Raw genomic sequence first — 18,720 nt, 5'->3', positions numbered from 1 at the left:
TACTTGAAGGACTGCACCCTCTCCACTGGAGCTCCATTGATGATAATGGGCTTGTAGTCTCTGTGCTGACCCCTTCTGAAGTCCACCACCAGCTCCTTGGTCTTGCAGACGTTCAGCTGGAGGTGGTTGTCCTGGCACCACAATGCCAGATTCTTCACTTCATCCATGTAGGCCGCCTCATCGTTGTTGGAGATGGCACCCAACACCACTGTGTCGTCAGCAAACTTCACAATGGTGTTGGAGCCATGGGTGGCCACACAGTCTGAAGTATAGAGGGAGTAGAGCAGTGGCGAGAGGACACATACCTGAGGTGCTCCTGTGTTGATGGTGATGCTGTTGGAGAAGCACCTGCCCACCCTCACCACCTGAGTTCTGCCAGTGAGGAAGTCCAACACCCATGCACACAGACGGCTGTTAAGTCCCAGATCCCTGAGCTTTGTGAACAGTCTGCAGGGCACTATTGTGTTAAACGCTGAACTGTAATCAACAAACAGCATTCGCACATAGTTACCCTGTTTCTTGTCCACGTGGCTGAGAGTGGTGTGTAGGACGTGGGCGATGGCATCCTCTGTGGATCTGTTGGATCTGTAGGCGAACTGCAGCGGATCTGTGGTGTCTGGGATGGAGGAGGAGATGATGTTCTTCAGCAGCCTCTCAAACACCTTCATTACTACCGAGGTCAGTGCAACTGGCCGGTAATCGTTCAGGGATGAGGGTTTGCTGTTCTTGGGCACAGGGATGATGGTGGATCTTTTGAAGCATGTGGGGACCACAGACTTCGCCAGGGACTCGTTGAAGATGTAAGTGAAAACACCTGCTAGCTGGTCAGCACAGCAGCGCAGCAGACGGCCGGTGATGCCGTCTGGCCCCGCCGCTTTCCTTGTGTTCACTCTCCTCAGTGCCGCTCGGACGTCATGCTCCGCGATGCTGGTCACCGGTCTCTCGCTGATGACGTCACTATCCTCGGTAGTCAGGCGGTAGATAGCATTAGCCGCCTGGCTAACCTCGGTGTCAGGATCTCAACTTAAATGATATGGTTTTGTTGGCTCTTTTACTACTTTGGGGGAAATCAGCTTTTAGTTCGTATCCCAACCATAGGGCCTTTGTTTGCAGTGGACCAAGACGACTTGGAAGGGAAACACCAGCTGAATAGTGTGATCTCTTAGCAGAGATCAAAAGGGGGATTGTGAGAAAGTATTTGAGCAGGTGGCATGTTTCAGTTCCCTTATGATGTGCAGAGATAAGGAGTAGGTTGTAAAGAAGAACAGAAAAGCAGAAAACTACAGAGGAACAGTTGGGGAGTGTACCCTTCTATGTGAATGTTTGGGGGTGTGTCCTTGGGTGTGGTTGATAAGGAAACAACATGTATTCTTTTTATGACTTGTTTTGCTGACTGTAGCGAGCATGAGGGTGGGCTCACCTGTAGCCCCTGTGACTGAGCATGTAAGCTAAAGGTTGCAAGATGCTTGTGTTACTACTAGATAACTATAGGGGCAGTCCCTTAAGGAAGCGCCCAGAGCCTTTATAATGAACAGACTGAGGAGTTGCTGCTCAGATCCACTGCTGTGGCTGCATGTAGTGTGATCTCTCAATGCGCATTGGTAATAAAGCTTTGATGAAAGGATACTTCAGCCTCATCTGACTCTTCTTCTCCAGCTGCATTATTAAAGGATCGGTGAGGTCGAGAATTGAACCTCAGCAACCTCCTCCTCCTCTGTGTTGCAGCTATAAATATTAGCAGAAGCTTATTTTTGTCTTGTTCAACCTGGAGGGAAGCAGCTGAGTTTATTGTTATGAGTTCTTAATATGTAAGAATCTGTGTAATTGAATCTTAAATCTTTTAAAGTATAAAACTACTTGCTGTTTGTTTTTGATTGCTAATGTGGACATTGTACAACAGGTGCAACAGCTGTTGAGAAGGAACGTGACATAATCAGGTAACATGTGTGTGTAAAACAGCATTTGAACGGTATCATAGTAGAAACATTTCTTGGCAATTTATACCTGGTCGTTGTATTGCTGTCTAGCAAATGTAATATATATTATTGCTGACCTATCTTTGTCACTGTGGGATATTATGGAGAAAATGGAAAACTCAAGTGAGATTGTGTCATTTGTGCTGTCTGCTTTTGAAAATGTTGGAGAGTTAAAATACCTTTATTTTGTAATAATACTGGTCTGGTATGTCTCTATATGTGTGGCAAACACACTCCTTATTTTGGTCATACGTGTGGACAGAAGGCTGCATGAGCCAATGTATATACTTCTTTGTAATTTATGTGTGAATGAAATAAATGCCAGCACATCACTGTATCCTCTTTTGCTCTCACAGATGTTTTCAGACAGCCACGAGGTGACCCTGCCGTGGTGTTTTCTGCAGATGTGTTGTTTGTACACAAGTGCTTCTGTTGAGCTTTGTAGTTTAGCAGCCATGGCCTATGACAGATATATCTCAATCTGTCATCCATTACGCTATAATGTCATTATGAAGGCAGAGAGAGTGTTTTTGTTGATTCTGCTTGTGTGGGTGTATTCATTTCTTAGTTTTATTTTCTCATTTTCATTCATCTTCAGTTTGAAGTTTTGTGAAAATATTATTCACAATGTGTATTGTGACCACCAATTAATAATTAGACTTTCGTGTTCAGTTTCAATCCAAAGCTTTATTTCTGATATATCCTTCGCAACTGTGAGTGTTTTCATACCCTTCAGTCTCATTTTAGTCTCTTACATGAAGATTTTGAGAGTTTGTCGAAAAACATCGAAAGAAAACAAGCAGAAGGTTGTGACTACTTGCACCCCTCAGATCATCTCTGTGTCAAACCTGTTTGTCGGGTATATATTTTACTTTATTGACTTCAGGTCTGTAGTTTCTCAGGTATTAGATGAAGTTCATATAATTTTGCCTATGTATGTCCTCATTTTTCAACCAATGCTCACCCCATTTATGTATGGATTTAATTTACCAAAGATAAGGCAATCATATCAAAGGTTTCTCTTAAAGAGAAAATAAATGTCTTTGTTCAGCAGATTTACTTATATTCACAAAATAACCATGCAATTAATTTTTTTAAGTTCTTTGCAAAGAACTACTTGGCAACATGTAATTTTTCTAAATTCTAAACACAGCAATTTATTAAAAAGTCCAAAATTGTGTCTTTTTTTGAATTTATTTAAAATAAACTAACAGGCTCATGTAACCCTCTATAGTATTGTATTGCTCTTAAGCAGGAAACCAAATTTTGGTTCTTACACTGTCCTTAACATCGTCACCCCAGAACAGTGAGAGAGGGAATATATATGCAGACAGATCATGCTCATGATACCATATACCAACGTACAGCAAATGCACACAAGATCTTTTCCCTGGATGCAATGTTACTCCAAAGGCCAAACAACATAATTGTGATATTCAATCCCTTTTCATGAAGTTCCACATAGAACACAGGAACACATAGGCCTACAATCACAAATGCAGACTAACTCATGCATGAACACACACACAAAAAGAACCCCAGTTATTTTTGTTATAAGAAAATCAAGGAACCGGGTTTCTTTGCCTAGTGCCAGTTCCAGAATTGGGTGACACAGTGGAGCGGATTTGCCCTCGAGTCAGTACATCCATTCCACTGTATCACAGAGTCTGTTGCTATCTTGGTATTTTAAATTAAAGTAAGTGGCACTGCCTCCTCGTGCAGGTGCCGCATTCACCTGCAATAATGCTGTAATTCCAAAGTGGTTGCTGCCTGTAGTAATGGTAATCCCTGAATGAGATAGTGGGCACTACATTTCACTATATATTTAGACTAGGTCTAGTAGGACAAGCATAATGCAGTTATAAAATCAGCTAAAGAAAATGTTCCGCTCTTCTCCCCTCTGCTCTTGTTCCCTTTTCTGAGAGGCAGTGGGGAGGAAGAGCATACAGCCTGATCCGGTGGGGAGCTGTGGGAAGCCAGATCGGGCGCTCCCCTTCCAGCTCTCCTTCCTGCTCCCTCCTAACTTACCTTACTTACTTGTTTTACTTCTCTCTAACACCTTTTCTGTCCCTTTGAAGAAATAAGGCTCCATGAATGTTAAAGAGGTAAGTATTTCTCAGTTGCAGTGAATAGAATAAACTGTAGAAAACTAAACAGCAGAAAGAAGAAGAGAAATAACAATTTTAACAGTGTAGGGGATAATGAAGGTAATTCCTTCCACAACCAGTCCAGACAATCTTCTATACTAAAGAGGAGACATCTGTTCCTTCAGTTGTTTTTAAGTTTTTTATAAGTGCTCAGTTTATTCACCAAGTTCAAAGGTCTGCATCTCTAATGGGGGCACTAATGTTTATGAAATTGTGGAACTCATCAGGAATGTTATTATTCATGATTAAAGGTGTAATGATACCTTTGGTGATAAAGGTTTTAGAATGAATGAATGGTATGTGCATCTACAGATGAGAATTTGCATGTGTGTAAAAAAGATTTGTGTTTGTAAAAAAAATATTTACACGAGTTACAACTTTTTTTTGTTAAGGTCTGGTTACAGATACAAAGAAAAAATAAAAAACTCTGCGCTCAGATTCTTGGCTGTGTGTGGATTTCAACTTACAAGTACAAATTTAGACCCGAATTTTCTTCCTTTCAGCTGATTGATCAATGTCATGTCAATCACAAATTTAGCACTCCTTCAACAGCCAAACACATCTGTTCGCTGATTGGATTGTTACATTTGTGATTGATATGACATTGGCCAATCAGCTGAAAGGAAGAAAAATCGGGTCAAAATTTGCAATGTGTGAGCTGTCAGTAAATGAGATATCTTGTGTGAGATAAGAGCACCTTTGTAAATAGTTGTTTAAACATTGCTTGTAATTGTGTATTCACTGTATATATTGAGCACTGCAGCAGATTTAGTAGGAGTGAGAAGCCCTTTTTTGTTGAACCCTTTTTCTCATGTTTTTGACAAGGGAGTGTAGGTTAGAAAATTGTCTTTTGTTCGCATTTGTTTTAAAAGGAAAGCTTAAGGAACATTAGAAATCTTTCTGTTTGTTATTTTGGGCACAGCTCATGTCTGAAGTAAATAAATTGCTGCTAGCACCTTCATGCGCCTTTGCTGACCTTTCTCAGGAGTGGTTGGAGCGCGGAGTTGCACCTTCATGTTGGGTCCCGGTTACTCCTAGGCCGGGACATAACACCATGCGGGACGCGTCCCTAGAAATGCTATTAAAGTCTGCCAGAAGTGAGAGTCTAGGATCTCGCTGACTGGGCCTCTGCTAGACATTCCCAGTGCACCCTTACTATACACTTGAGTGTGCCTGGTCTGTCCAGCATCCTCCCCCCCCCCCGCCACCTGATCCAACTCACCACCAGATGGCAATCAGTTGATAGCTTAGTGCCAATCTTCACTCAAGTGTACAGAACATACAGAACTGAAGATACAATTACAAAATCAATCATCCTGGTCCCATGTGCACCCTATGGACAAATGGTGGTTTGCACATTCATCCAGTAACCGAACACTGTTCAGGTTCAGGTCAGGCAAGTTTTAGGCTGTTTCAAAACATTTGTGGAGAAATTTGAATTCCCTTAATAATAAGAAAAAAGTTATCTTCTACAATACTAAAGACTTGTAATAACTGATGTGTTGATGTAATGATTTTACAGTGTATCTGTCATGATCCAGAGTTTGTGACTCCGTGTTTATGTTTTAGTAGTTATTATTATTCTGGGTTTTGTTTTCATGTTCCTATGTGTTCCCCAGTCTGTGTGAAGTTTGTGTGTTGTGTCATTGCGTGTATGTCTCTCGATCGTGGCTCAAGAGTTAGGAGTTCGCCTTGTAATCGGAAGGTTGCCGGTTCGAGCCCTGGCTTGGACAGTCTCGGTCGTTGTGTCCTTGGGCAAGACACTTCACCTGTTGCCTACTGGTGGTGGTCAGAGGGCCCGGTGGCGCCAGTGTCCGGCAGCCTCGCCTCTGTCAGTGCGCCCCAGGGTGGCTGTGGTTACAATGTAGCTTGCCATCACCAGTGTGCGAATGTGTGTGTGAATGGGTGGATGACTGGATATGTAAAGCGCTTTGGGGTCCTTAGGGACTAGTAAAAGCGCTATATAAATACAGGCCATTTACCATTTCCTGTTTTATTTTGAAGGTCTGCGTCTTATGTGAGTGTTTTCAGTTTGCCTCCCGAGTCTCGTCACGTTAATCACTCCCAGCTGTGTCCCCCACCTGTGTGTGATCTCCCTGTGTTCTCTGAGTGTTTTTAAGTCTTGTCTTCTGTCTTAGTCGTTGCTGGTTCGTCTATGTTGTTTCCCCTTGGTCTCCCTGTGTCTCTCAGTATGTATTTCCCCGGACCTCCCTGCATCTTCGTTTCTGGTTTGTTTTGTTAGTTTTACCCAGTTTAGGTTTTCCAGTTTCATGTTCACCCACCATTGCTGTTTGTACCCACTCCTGTAAATAAATACTCACCTGCACCAAAGCTGCCGCCTTTTGGGTCCTTTCTACAACTCCACACGTCTGCCACACCGGACGTGACAGTATCTTATTTAAAACAAACAAAAACTCAGGAATATCTGTCAAAAGAAAAGAATGCCACCGTTTGTCCCTCCTCCTCCTCCTCCTCCTCCTCTGTGTTGCAGCTATAAATATTAGCAGAAGCTTATTTTTGTCTTGTTCAACCTGGAGGGAAGCAGCTGAGTTTATTGTTATGAGTTCTTAATATGTAAGAATCTGTGTAATTGAATCTTAAATCTTTTAAAGTATAAAACTACTTGCTGTTTGTTTTTGATTGCTAATGTGGACATTGTACAACAGGTGCAACAGCTGTTGAGAAGGAATGTGCCATAATCAGGTAACATGTGTGTGTAAAACAGCATTTGAACGATATCATAGAAACTTTGCTCAGCTATATTGATGTCTGGTATTTCTTTCTAATGAATATAATATATCATTATTACTGATCTATCTTATCCACTGTAACATATTATAGAGAAAATGGGAAACTCAAGTGAGATTGTTTCATTTGTGCTGTCTGCTTATGGAAATATTGGAGAGTTGAAATACCTTTATTTCATAATAATACTCGTCTGGTACCTCTCTATATGTGTGGCAAACACAGTCCTTATTGTGGTCATACGTGTGGACAGAAGGCTGCATGAGCCAATGTATATACTGCTCAGCAATTTATGTGTGAATGAAATAAATGCCAGCACATCACTGTATCCTCTTTTGCTCTCACAGATGTTTTCAGACAGCCACGAGGTGACTGTGCCGTGGTGTTTTCTGCAGATGTGTTGTTTGTACACAAGTGCTTCTGTTGAGCTTTGTAGTTTAGCAGCCATGGCCTATGACAGATATATCTCAATCTGTCATCCATTACGCTATAATGTCATTATGAAGGCAGAGAGAGTGTTTTTGTTGATTCTGCTTGTGTGGGTGTATTCATTTCTTAGTTTTATTTTCTCATTTTCATTCATCTTCAGTTTGAAGTTTTGTGGAAATATTATTCACAGCGTGTATTGTGACCACCAATTAATAATTAGACTTTCATGTCCAGTTTCAATCCAAAGCTTTATTTCTGATATATCCTTCGCAATTCTGAGTGTTTTCATACCCTTCAGTCTCATTTTAGTCTCTTACATGAAGATTTTGGGAGTTTGTCGAAAAACATCGAAAGAAAACAAGCAGAAAGCTGTGACTACTTGCACTCCTCAGATCATCTCTGTGTCAAACCTTTTTTTTGGGTGCATTTGTTACTTTATTGACTTCAGGTTTGTAGTTTCTAAGTTACCAGATGAAGTTCATATAATTTTGCCTATGTATGTCCTCATTTTTCAACCTATGCTCACCCCATTTATGTATGGATTTAATTTGCCAAAGATAAGGCAATCATATCAAAGGTTTCTTTTTGAGAGAAAATAAATGTCTTCGTTCAAAATGAGGCTCTTTTAGAGCATCTTTGCTCTGTTGGAGAATAACATTCAGCATTCATATTATGGGTCAGAGACATATTTGAATTCACACCAATGCAATTCTTTATTTTAAAATTATTTTGCAAAAGCTACTTTGCGACATGTAATATTCCCTGGATACTAAACAAAACAATTTATTAAATACTCTAAAATTGTGCCTTTTTATGAATTTATTTAAAATAAAGTACATATATATGCAGAAAGATCATGCTCATGAACTTATACCAACGTACATCAAATGCACACAAGATCTTTTCACTGGATGCAATGTTACTCCAATGGCCAAACAACAGAGATGGAATATCCAACCCCTTTTCATGAAGTTCCACATAGAACACAGGAACAAATAGGCCTACAATCACAAATGCAGACTAACTCATGCATAAACACACAAACAAACAAACCCCAGTTATTATTATTACTATTATTATTATTGTAACAAGAAAATCAAAGAATTGGTTTTCTTTGCCTAGTGCCAGTTCCAGACCTACAATAATGCGGCAGCTACAGGTGACTGTAGTTCCAAAGTGCTTGCTGCCCGTAATAATGGTAATCCCTGAATGAGATAGTGGGCACTAAATTTCAGTATATGTTTAGATTAGTTCAGGTAGGACAAGCATAGTGCAGTTATAAAATCAGCTAAAGCAAAAACTGAGGTGTGGGAGGCCATGGAATAAGATGTAGGGCCTACTGGGTGCAATTTTTGCAAAATTTAAGTTCACTCAGGAGAAGAAAACAGTCCTCTACTCAGACAGAGAATAGTGCTGGTCGGGTGCCACTTACTTTAATTTAAGATACTAAGATAATAACACACTCTATGAGGGCAAATCGCTCCACTGTGTCACTCAATTCTGGCTGTCCGGACAGGATTTGACCAACCTGCAGACAGCAAACAAACAGTGGGCCGACTGTTCAGCAAACACTTCCTTTTTTAATCTCCACGAGTGGCTCTCACACAGAAAGTACTGAACTGGACAATAGCATTGTCCCCAAAAGAAAAGTATGTCAAAAAATATGTCTTGTCATATATGCTTCATTTAAGGTGTTACCTGTTCTGTGAATTAATACTGGTAGGGGATAATGATGGTAATTCCTTCCTTTGCCATTTTTATTAGGAAATGTGAGATTGTGTCGAGCTGACACAATAGCATGAGCTGTTTATAGCACGACAGACACCAACCAGCAGCCACCTTACAGCCACAGATGGAAGCTGCAGCCTCAACAATGGAGGTGTGGAATATTACATTGAGCCCAGTTGGACCAAAAGTCTTCTTCCATGGTCTCACAAAACCCCTTCCACTCCTACATTTTTGATTTAGAACTTTTGTTAGAACTGGACACTGCTTGGTTTGCCAGAAACATTCTGCTGCCTCAGAAGTCTAACAGACTCAATTCAGTATACACTATCTGGTTTGGAGATTACCACCACTACAGGCAGAAACTACCTTGCAGCCACAATTTTGTGCAGCTACTTGAACATTGCATGTGTAGAATATGGTCCACTCTGAGTCAATGTCCTCAGCTTTCCTTGGAAAACTGTTGAAGTTCTGCTGCAGGTGGGAGTCAAAGATGTCACAGGCTGGTGCTTCTGCCAGGTGTTCCCAGCGCAACCTCACTATGTTTAGGTCCACCAGGTCTTTCCAGCATCCTCTCTGTCAATTTATCCTAATCACTACCAGGTGGTGATCAGCTGACAGTTCAGGTCCTCTCTTCATCCTAGAGTACAGAACAGCAAGTAAATTTGAGCTGCATGAAGGGAGTAAAACAAGCATTTTCTCGGTTAAAACTGTCTTAGCTTAGCCCCTCTATCTTACAGGTGTCGGGGTGCTCGGCCTTTTGTTACACACAAAACAAAATAAAGACGAGAAGTAACAAGGGCAAAACTAAACTAAGACCTAAACTGGAGAAAACTACAATTGACTGTGACAACTATGAAGATGATGTGGAGCAGGAACACGAGTGAAGCTATGAAGTATAAACATGAACCAGAAACATGAACATGCCCTGAACCGAAAGACGACTTTACGTGGAATTTTACTTTTATTTGTTTAATTGTTTACTAAATGATTGAGGTGTAAAATAAACTGCAGTGGAGTTTGAAAACAAAATATGGTTGTGTGTGGTTGGAGGATGTGTTTGTGCTGGGGGAGGTGCAAAGGGGGGCCTAGCAAAAAAAAGTTTAACCACTGACATAGAATAACCTAAACTAAACTCAAGGCAACCTGATAATACTACAAGAACTACAAGAACCTTTCAATATACCTAAGAAATCACAAATATAACAATAAACTCAAAATGCGGGGTCACAGACCAATCCGCTGACATAGTGTTTCTGTGCTCAGTCTCCCTTTTGTGTTTCCATGTTGCTCTTCTTGTGTTTCATCTCATCTCCCCATTTGTCTCCCTGTTTATCCCTGCTCCTGTGTCTTGCCCGTGAGTCCTGCGGTGTCATGTTCATTTGTATTAGCTGTGTTCCCTGTGTATTTCCACTTCCCTTTTCACCCTTGTGTGTATTTATGTGGTCTTTTGTCATTCATTCTTTGTCAGGTCATCTGAATTTGGGTCCTCCTCTTCTCTCCTCACGATTTTCCATGGCAGATTGTGACAACATGATAACATGCAGTGCTGACGTTCCCGGGACTGGAGCAAATTCTCTTATGATAAACTACCCAACATGTGTACCTTTGGTCTCAAAATTTGTTCTTTGGGTTGGACCTTCCTCCCAGTTTTTTTTATTTAGGACCACCACTGCAGCGGCATCCAGTTGAACAGCAACTCAAAGAGACAACAGAATGAGGCCACCTAGCGCAGTGCAGACATTACATGTCATGTACTGGTCATTAATGCATCCCAGAGCTGGCAGTTACTTGCCTTCATCCAGCTAACCAGGAAACAATGGCAGCGCTCCTCCAGAGAGGCCCAGTCAGTTTGGATCACCTTACTTAACATTATTAATGATAAAGCTTTATAAAGATTTTAGAACAATGAAATGTCTCTTTGGCTCTTGGAGGAGGCGGACGCATCTTTCACCCTCTCCCTCCCTCCTCTTCCCTGCTTCTGCTTCAATGTCTTTGTCTAGTCTCGTCTAACTCTAACCCTCAGAGAGTTTCTCAGTCTTGTTCTCTAAAACCTAAAGAATTATGGATTTGATCAACTGGTCCCGTAACGGAATTGACACCTTCCTGGGCTTGGGAGAGCCCGACTGTCTACTGACTACTCAATGGTCGGTTGTGTCGTGCATCTGGCAACACTTTCAATGGAAGACATTGAATAATATCTACCAATTCTGAACCACGGTAACAGAGTTCTGGCTGATTGGAGCTGGCTTGGACCTGGCTTATCGAAGAACAAGTAGCGGTTACAGCTGTTCAAAATCTCATAAGGCTGGCCGACATGATAGACGATTGGCAGGGCTGTGAGTTCTCAGACTGTGTTTTGAATGCAATATGGATAAGATCTTGGAGAAGCTCATGGCTCTGCAATATGGATAACATCTTGGAAAAGAACAACGGGAATTGAGAGAATTGGTGACCAGTGATGGACATTAGACCAACTGTAAAAATTGGATGCAGTTGTTCGCACTAAACACAAACATTCACCATCTTCACTCATGTGGCTATCCCACTGGCGCAAGCTGCCAAGGTCGAAGCTGACTGGACCAACAAACTTCTCCATGATAACAGGATTGTTGTCAGAACTCTTTGTCCCTCCTTCAAGGCCGCCTGGGTCCACTGGAGGCTGTTTACCTTCGCTTAACCAGGCCTGGTGACACTTTCTCTCAGCTGAACACAGGATACACACACACACACGCACACTGATACTGATACCCCCTCACTATAACCATAGCTGGACTGGCCATTGGGCATACCGGGCATTTGACCAGTGGGCCAATGGTGATTTTTCGTTTTTATGGGCCGATGGTTTTTTTTTTCTTTTTTTCATAACGGTATAAACACTGAAAGGTGGTGGATTGGCCAGAAGCTGGGAGATGTGTAAAAATAACTTAATTGTTTGGTGGTGGCTATTGCGGAGCTTCCACAGATTCAGTAACATTAGCAAGTGTTGGAGGCGAGATGACGGAAAGGTGAGGCAGGAGGAGGAGAGACCCGAGGTGGCCGCCGGTCTGAGTATCAGGGGAACTGAACTTCAGGTGAGAACTTATGACCTGCAGTCTATCTGGGTCAGATATAAACGAAGTTTAGGTGGAGTTTATTTTCGTTATGCTGACTTTTTACAGTCAGTTACAATAACTCGTACTGCGTACTAGCTAGCACGACGGAGTTGCTATACAGCTGGGTGGGTGCTATGATGTTACTGATAGTGAACTTTATTTTATCTATAAGGTTAGTTATTAGAGTTGCCAACCTTCCTGTAAAAAACGGAATCGTCTCGTATCCAGAGAAAATATTACGTGTTTCATGTTGAGCTGAAAAGGAACACAGTTTGTCCCGTACTTCAGCTACAATGAAAAAGACACAAAGCTGGACTTATTCTGTGTCTTTATGCTGCACAGCTGTTTCTTATTCTCTCATTCTATCCTCCTCTCTCACCTGTTGTTATTTCAATCATGAAACTGATTAATGATCAGCTGATCGGCTTTTCTCTCTTGTTTGTTTATCGCCCACTTCGTGCCAGAAAGAAGAAACCAGTGGATGTCGCGCTAAACAACAGCAGCACGTTTAAGCTTGATCAGCTGTTGTTAGAATTTAATAAAAAATAAATAAATAAAAAAAAAAAAAAGAATTTAATTAATATAAATTTCTAGTATCAGCTCATGTTTGCTGGAGCCACAGCTGTAAAAGCTGCTGGTCATGATATCGGTTTGGATATGTGGTGAGAGGGAAACATGAAGAGGAAACCAGGAGATGTCCTTACTGAATTATCAGAGCTGAACAGGTGAAGGACAAACAGGTTTACCTTTTAGGTGACATGAATGAGTTGAAGGGAAGATATGAACTGTTTCTGAGAGACAAATAACACCAGGATACGAGCTGACAGCTCGTAACAGTGCAGGGGCGGGTGTAGCAAAGTTTTGCCAGGGGCCAGGGAAAGGGGGGCACAAAGAAATACTTTCTTATTCTCATTTAAAATGTCTCGCTTTTAATAAATAATTATCTGATTCTTACAACAAACATTACATCATCTGATGTAAAATGTATAGAAATCAATTATTGTACATAGTGATTTTTTTCAGGGTCCCATCATAATTTCTTCAGAAGTAGCTAAGTATATGATGCCAGTATTTACCCACATTTTCTAGATTCTGTACCAGTACTGTGTGTAAAATGCCATCAAAAAGTCAATTAAGTTTTATTCTTTCTTACCTGTGCAGAGAATAGGCTTCTCTGTCTTAATTTCAGGTTTCCACCATGTGTTGTAGATAGTTCAGGAGGTTAACTCGACCAAGCAGTCTTTGGGTTTTGGCTAAATACTGTTTAGAATACCAGAATAGGGAGGATGGTGTAGGTTTAAGTTTATTAGATTGATACATATATACCAACAAGACTGTGTCCATCACTGTAACAACAATTTTTGTTTTCATTCAAAGGCTTTATGGTTTTTCCTATAATACCTGGTGCGCCAGTCTCTAGTCAAAATGCCCGGGCCGATTTTTTGTCCCAGTCCAGCTCTGACTATAACCCACCCTCCCTCCAATCCAACGCCTCCTCCCGTGCTTACTTCCCATCCGATGTGGACAGCGGATCAGCTGGAGGCGCAATCGAAGATTGCAGCGATCCCAGATCCAGCTGTACACACTAGAATATTCTCGCATGTTGCTTGTCTGTGTTTTATTGTGTTATGGTGTGGTGATATCTTTGCATTTCTGGATTATCCTTTTGTGTTACACATTTCAATGTTTTTTTCCCTAGCTTACCTAGCCTGACCTGTCTCCCCAATGTGACGTTTGTGTATTGTATGTACGGTCGGCAAGGTCTGTCATCTCGGTTGTGGGCAACCGCAACCGAAAAATAAAAATGTCATTTCATCATATCATCGGGGAAGATCAGGGATGTATAGCAGCTTCAATCTTAAATCAGACAAGGATGGGACAACATTCCTCTCCCAAAAATCCAGCAGTTAGTCTCATCAGCCAAGATGTTTACAGACTGTTGTTAAAAGAAAAAGGGATGCTACACGATGGTAAAAATGGACTTGTCCCAACTTATTGCGGCCATCACATTAAAAATGATTGTTTTTCCTAAAAGGCTATGTTGTGAGTAAAATATGGGTTTGTGAGATTTGCAAATGATTGCATTCTCTTTTTATTTACATTTTGCACTGTGTTCGAACTTCAGAAATGTTGCTTTTAATTTTTTCTATGAACATGAAATTCATTTATGTATGATATTTCACCACTCCAGACCTAAATGTCTGTAGATTCAAATTCCATTTTGAAACACATAACAAACATTTAGAGAAACATGTAGGGACATTAGACTTTCCCTTAAAAACAACACAAATGTTATCTTCCTCTACAGTTCTGAAAAGCTTTGATATTATATTTTTTATAAAGCAGCTTACTTAAAACAAATGTCAGAAACAGACAAAGACAAAACAAAGGAATGTATGCCATTGCCTCCAACCTTGACCCACCCACTTCATTTCTTCTCCTCTTTGCCGTTGCTATAAATGTTAGGCTTTTGTCTCTTTGAGCTGGGAGGGAGAGTAATGACTAAAATGTTGTGTTATAATGTCATTTGTTCTTCAGTTCAAATTAATTTCTCAGCTCAAATCTTGAACCTTATATAAAACAGTTTATGTTTATTATTTCACTGCTTATGTAAACATTTTGTCACGGGTGTCACACCTGTTGAGAATGAATGTGTCATAATGGCATAACAATTATTTGTAAAATAGCATTTAAACAATATAATAGACTTCTCTTGGGCATCTGATACCCATATCTATATCTTAAAGAACCACTGATAACATTATTATTGATTTTGTTCACTGTCTCATATTAAGCAGAAAATGAAAAACTCCAGTGAGATTGTGTCATTTGTGCTGTCTGCTTATGGAAATGTTGGGGATTTAAAATACCTGTATTTAACCATAATATTGTTTTGGTATGTCTCTATATGTGTGGCCAACATAGTTCTTATTGTGGTCATACATGTGGACAGAAGGCTGCATGAGCCAATGTATATACTGCTCAGCAATTTATGTGTGAATGAAATAAATGCCAGCACATCACTGTATCCTCTTTTGCTCTCACAGATGTATTCAGACAGTCATGAGGTGACCCTGCCATGGTGTTATCTGCAGATGTGTTGTTTGTACACAAGTGCACCTGCTGAGTTTTGGAGTTTAGCAGCCATGGCCTATGACAGATATATTTCAATCTGTCATCCATTACGTTATAATGTCATTATGAACACAGAGAGGGTGCTTAAGATCATTCTGCTTGTGTGGGTTTTTTCATTTCTTATTTTTATACTCTCATTTTCTTTCATCTTCAGTTTGCAGTTTTGTGGAAATATTGTAAACAATGTGTATTGTGAGCACCAATTAATAATTAGACTTTCATGTTCAGTTTCAGTCCAAAGCTCTATATCTATCATATTCTTTGTCATAATGAGTATTTTCATACCATTCAGTCTCATTTCAGTCTCTTATGTGAAAATTTTGACAGTCTGTCGAAAAACATCCACAGAAAACAAGCAGAAAGCCGTGACGACATGCACCCCTCAGATCGTCTCTGTGTCCAACCTGTTTGTTGGCTGTATTTTTCACTCTATTAACTTCAGGCTTTTAATAAGTCAGGTACCAGATGAAGTCAATATCATTTTACCTATGTATATGCTCATTTGTCAACCAATGCTCACCCCTTTTATGTATGGATTTAATTTGCCAAAGATAAGGCAATCATGTAAAAGGTTTCTGTTTAAGAGAAAGTAAATGTCTTTGTTCAGCAAAAGACAGTCTTGAAGCCTCTCTGCTGTCTGGTGAAGAAACATTAGGCAACGGGCGTATGGTTTGTAGACATGAAGAAAATAAAATCTGGTAAGTCATATATTTTAATTTCTAAAATGCTGATGTCATTGAAAGTTGTATTGCTTTTTTTTTTTAAAGTAACCCTATAACATGTAATTTCCTCTTTTCTCCTGAGATAATCAGCTGTCTATCTTGCGTGCTGCACAATATCGTTTATTATTTAGTAAATATTGATATCTATGACTAGCTAGTTTATTGTGATGGTGCTTTGTTTTCTCTATTATTATGTTGCTCTTTGTTGTTTGCTGTCTCCTCTGTTAGTTTTTTTTGTTTGGTTTTTTTTTTTTTTTCTCCATACAGGTGACCCAGGAGTTCTTTTTTTTTTTTCTCTCTCTTCCCCCCCCCCCCTTCTCACCGTCTCTTCTCCCCTTTGGTTTTCTTTCTTTCTCTCCCCCTCTTTCTCTCATTCATTCCCCCTGTCCTATTTATTAAAAAAAAAAAAAAAAAAAAAAAAAATGACAAAGGATGAACTGAAGCTCTGCCATCACGTAATGTCGCATACTGCTGTTTCTGATGTCATTTAGAAAAAAAAAAAAAAAAAAAAAAAAAAGAGATAATCAGCTTTCAGTGAAAGGCTAATGTTATTATTCTGACACACAAATCAATGTATTAAACACACTTGTATGAATAAAATGGTTGGTTTTTTTCAATAATTTAGTTAAAAGTTATAAGTTTAGTAGTTTAGAATAAACCATCAGGCTCATTCAACAACCTAACCCTCAAAAGCATGACGTTTCCCTCAGGCACTAAAACAGATTTTTGTTCATTACACTGTCATCAAAAGGATTTGTGTTTCTCTCCCAAGTGTTTCTCTGCTACAACAAACTTGATTAGTGATCATCAAGTTATTAGGCAGGTGAAAGGTGATGATCAAGGTGGCTAGATCATTTAAATAAGGCATATTAGAACAAGGTTTAGAGTTCATAAGAGAAACTCCATTCATTTTAGGAGCACTGAATAGTGGCATATATCAGCATTCATATCACCTAACATACATTTATACCAATTTACATGAGATAATCGTGAGCTTTTATTAAAGAGTGTCATTGTACAGTTTGAGTCTTCTCCTCAATAAGACGAATGAATGTAATGAGAGAGAAAGTGAGTAAGATTAGATCCCTCAAACAGGTTTGAAGAACAGTTAGGGATCAGGAGTCAGTTCAAGGTCTTACATATTTGACACAATTGGGTAAGCAATAGTGTGTGGATAAAAATGATGATCCATACACATGTGCAGGTCTGTGTGTGTCGGGAGCTGGGAGAAGACTTAATGAAGAGAGATGTAAGGCACCAGGATGCAACAATACTTCAAAGTTAAATGACAGAAATGTAACCAGAGAAAAGGTTCAGGTTCAATCGGGAAGAAAGTAATTAATCTCCCTTACCACATAGTAAATAAGAAGTCTTTTATATTTGATTTGACTAGTGCTGAATTCAAATGTTAATGGCTGAGGCATTTACTTGAGTCATTTTCTGTCTGATTGCCGGTGATGCCTGAACATAGCTACATGGCTGTTTGAGCTCTGCTGTCTTCCTAGAGCTACTGTTACTGTCGCTTAAATAGCTTTCTTACATAATTTCCTTAGGGATTAATAAAGTATTCTGATTCTGATTCTAAATATACGTTGACAACATTTAGGCTAGCTTTAGCATCATCAGAATTGCAACACTTATCATAACTCGGTGAACTAAACAGAATCTTACCTCTGATAAAATATTTACTGTAAACATGAGTGACTGCCATTCTTTGCCGTTCCTTGGTTTTGCACTGATTATTATATCTGATAGTCCAGTAATTGTCTAGCATTTTGACTAAATTAAACTCAAAGATTTTCAAGGCATGGCTGTAGGGCAGCAGGGGAGAGTATTGTTTTGCCCTCCTGGTGAGCAATTCCCTGTAGCTCTGACATCACATGAGAATTATGAATTGTCCTACTTGGAGACTTCAGAGCTCTCATTGGCAACAACAGGTAAAACTGGAGAGGTGTGATTAGGAGGAATGGCCTGCCTGACCCAAACTTTAGTGGTGTCCTATTGTTGGACTTCTTTGCAAATCACAACTTTTCCATAACGAAGTTCGCAGTTGAGGTGCTGTTGACATTAGTTGAGGATATCGCAAGGCGCTGGATGAAATACTTCAAGGATCTCTATAATTCCACTACCACACCTTCCATTGCGGAACCTGAGTCTGGAGATGAGGGTGGCAGCTCACCTATCACTAGTGGTTAGGTCACTGAGGTAGTTAATTAATATCTGGTATAGTCCCCTGATGAGATTCGCCCCTTAGTTCCTTAAGGTCCTGGATGTTGTTGGGCTTTCTTGGTTGACACGCCTCTGCTGCATTCCATGTAGATCTGGGGTAGTGCTTCTGGATTGGCAGATTGGAGCTGTGATTCTGATCTTTAAGAAGACAGACTGGAGGGTGTGTTCTAAATATAGATGGATCACACCTAAACTAATGGTACGTCAGGCAGTAATGCCTAGCCGAAAGTCCCAGGTATTTTCCTAGTGACCACTGTGAAAGGGGCAAGACTGGAGGATAGCCAGGAAAGACTGGATGTGTGAGTCTAGTCCTCTAACCCACTAGTCCTATAAAGACCCGGGCTGACCTGGACAAGAAATGGTAATAAGGCACTCCAAGAGCACATGGGTTAAGGGACTGTGAATACACCAGAATAAAAGCAACTGCAAGTAAAGGGGCCAGCAGTACCACTGCACTACATTAGAATGTCAGATAAGTGAAACTCATAGCCTGGTTTTAAACCACAGCATAAGAGGA

The 18,720-nt window shown here is 40.3% G+C and overlaps 3 protein-coding genes across 3 annotated transcripts; all 3 read left to right on the top strand.

The window, feature by feature from the left end:
* The first annotated feature begins 2,077 nt into the window (after window positions 1–2,077).
* Window positions 2,078–3,013, top strand: LOC147311815 (olfactory receptor 11A1-like). The gene has a single exon (XM_086266848.1). The coding sequence runs from the start codon at window positions 2,078–2,080 to the stop codon at window positions 3,011–3,013; it is 936 nt and encodes a 311-aa protein (XP_086122974.1).
* A 3,950-nt stretch (window positions 3,014–6,963) lies between these two features.
* On the top strand, window positions 6,964–7,896 carry LOC147311814 (olfactory receptor 11A1-like). Its single transcript, XM_086266851.1, has one exon. The coding sequence runs from the start codon at window positions 6,970–6,972 to the stop codon at window positions 7,894–7,896; it is 927 nt and encodes a 308-aa protein (XP_086122977.1). The 5' UTR covers window positions 6,964–6,969.
* A 7,016-nt stretch (window positions 7,897–14,912) lies between these two features.
* Window positions 14,913–15,908, top strand: LOC147311813 (olfactory receptor 10A3-like). Its single transcript, XM_086266701.1, has one exon. The coding sequence runs from the start codon at window positions 14,919–14,921 to the stop codon at window positions 15,843–15,845; it is 927 nt and encodes a 308-aa protein (XP_086122827.1). The 5' UTR covers window positions 14,913–14,918; the 3' UTR covers window positions 15,846–15,908.
* The last annotated feature ends 2,812 nt before the right edge of the window (window positions 15,909–18,720 follow it).

Source organism: Aulonocara sp. 'chitande type north' Nkhata Bay, linkage group LG16, assembly GCF_057382095.1.
Source record: "Aulonocara sp. 'chitande type north' Nkhata Bay isolate Kocher_YH1m ecotype deep benthic linkage group LG16, A_spYH_male_GT1.1, whole genome shotgun sequence".
Taxonomy (NCBI): Eukaryota; Metazoa; Chordata; class Actinopteri; order Cichliformes; family Cichlidae; genus Aulonocara; species Aulonocara sp. 'chitande type north' Nkhata Bay.
The sequence above is the reverse complement of the archived record's forward strand: the minus strand, read 5'-3'. Positions and strand labels throughout refer to the sequence as shown.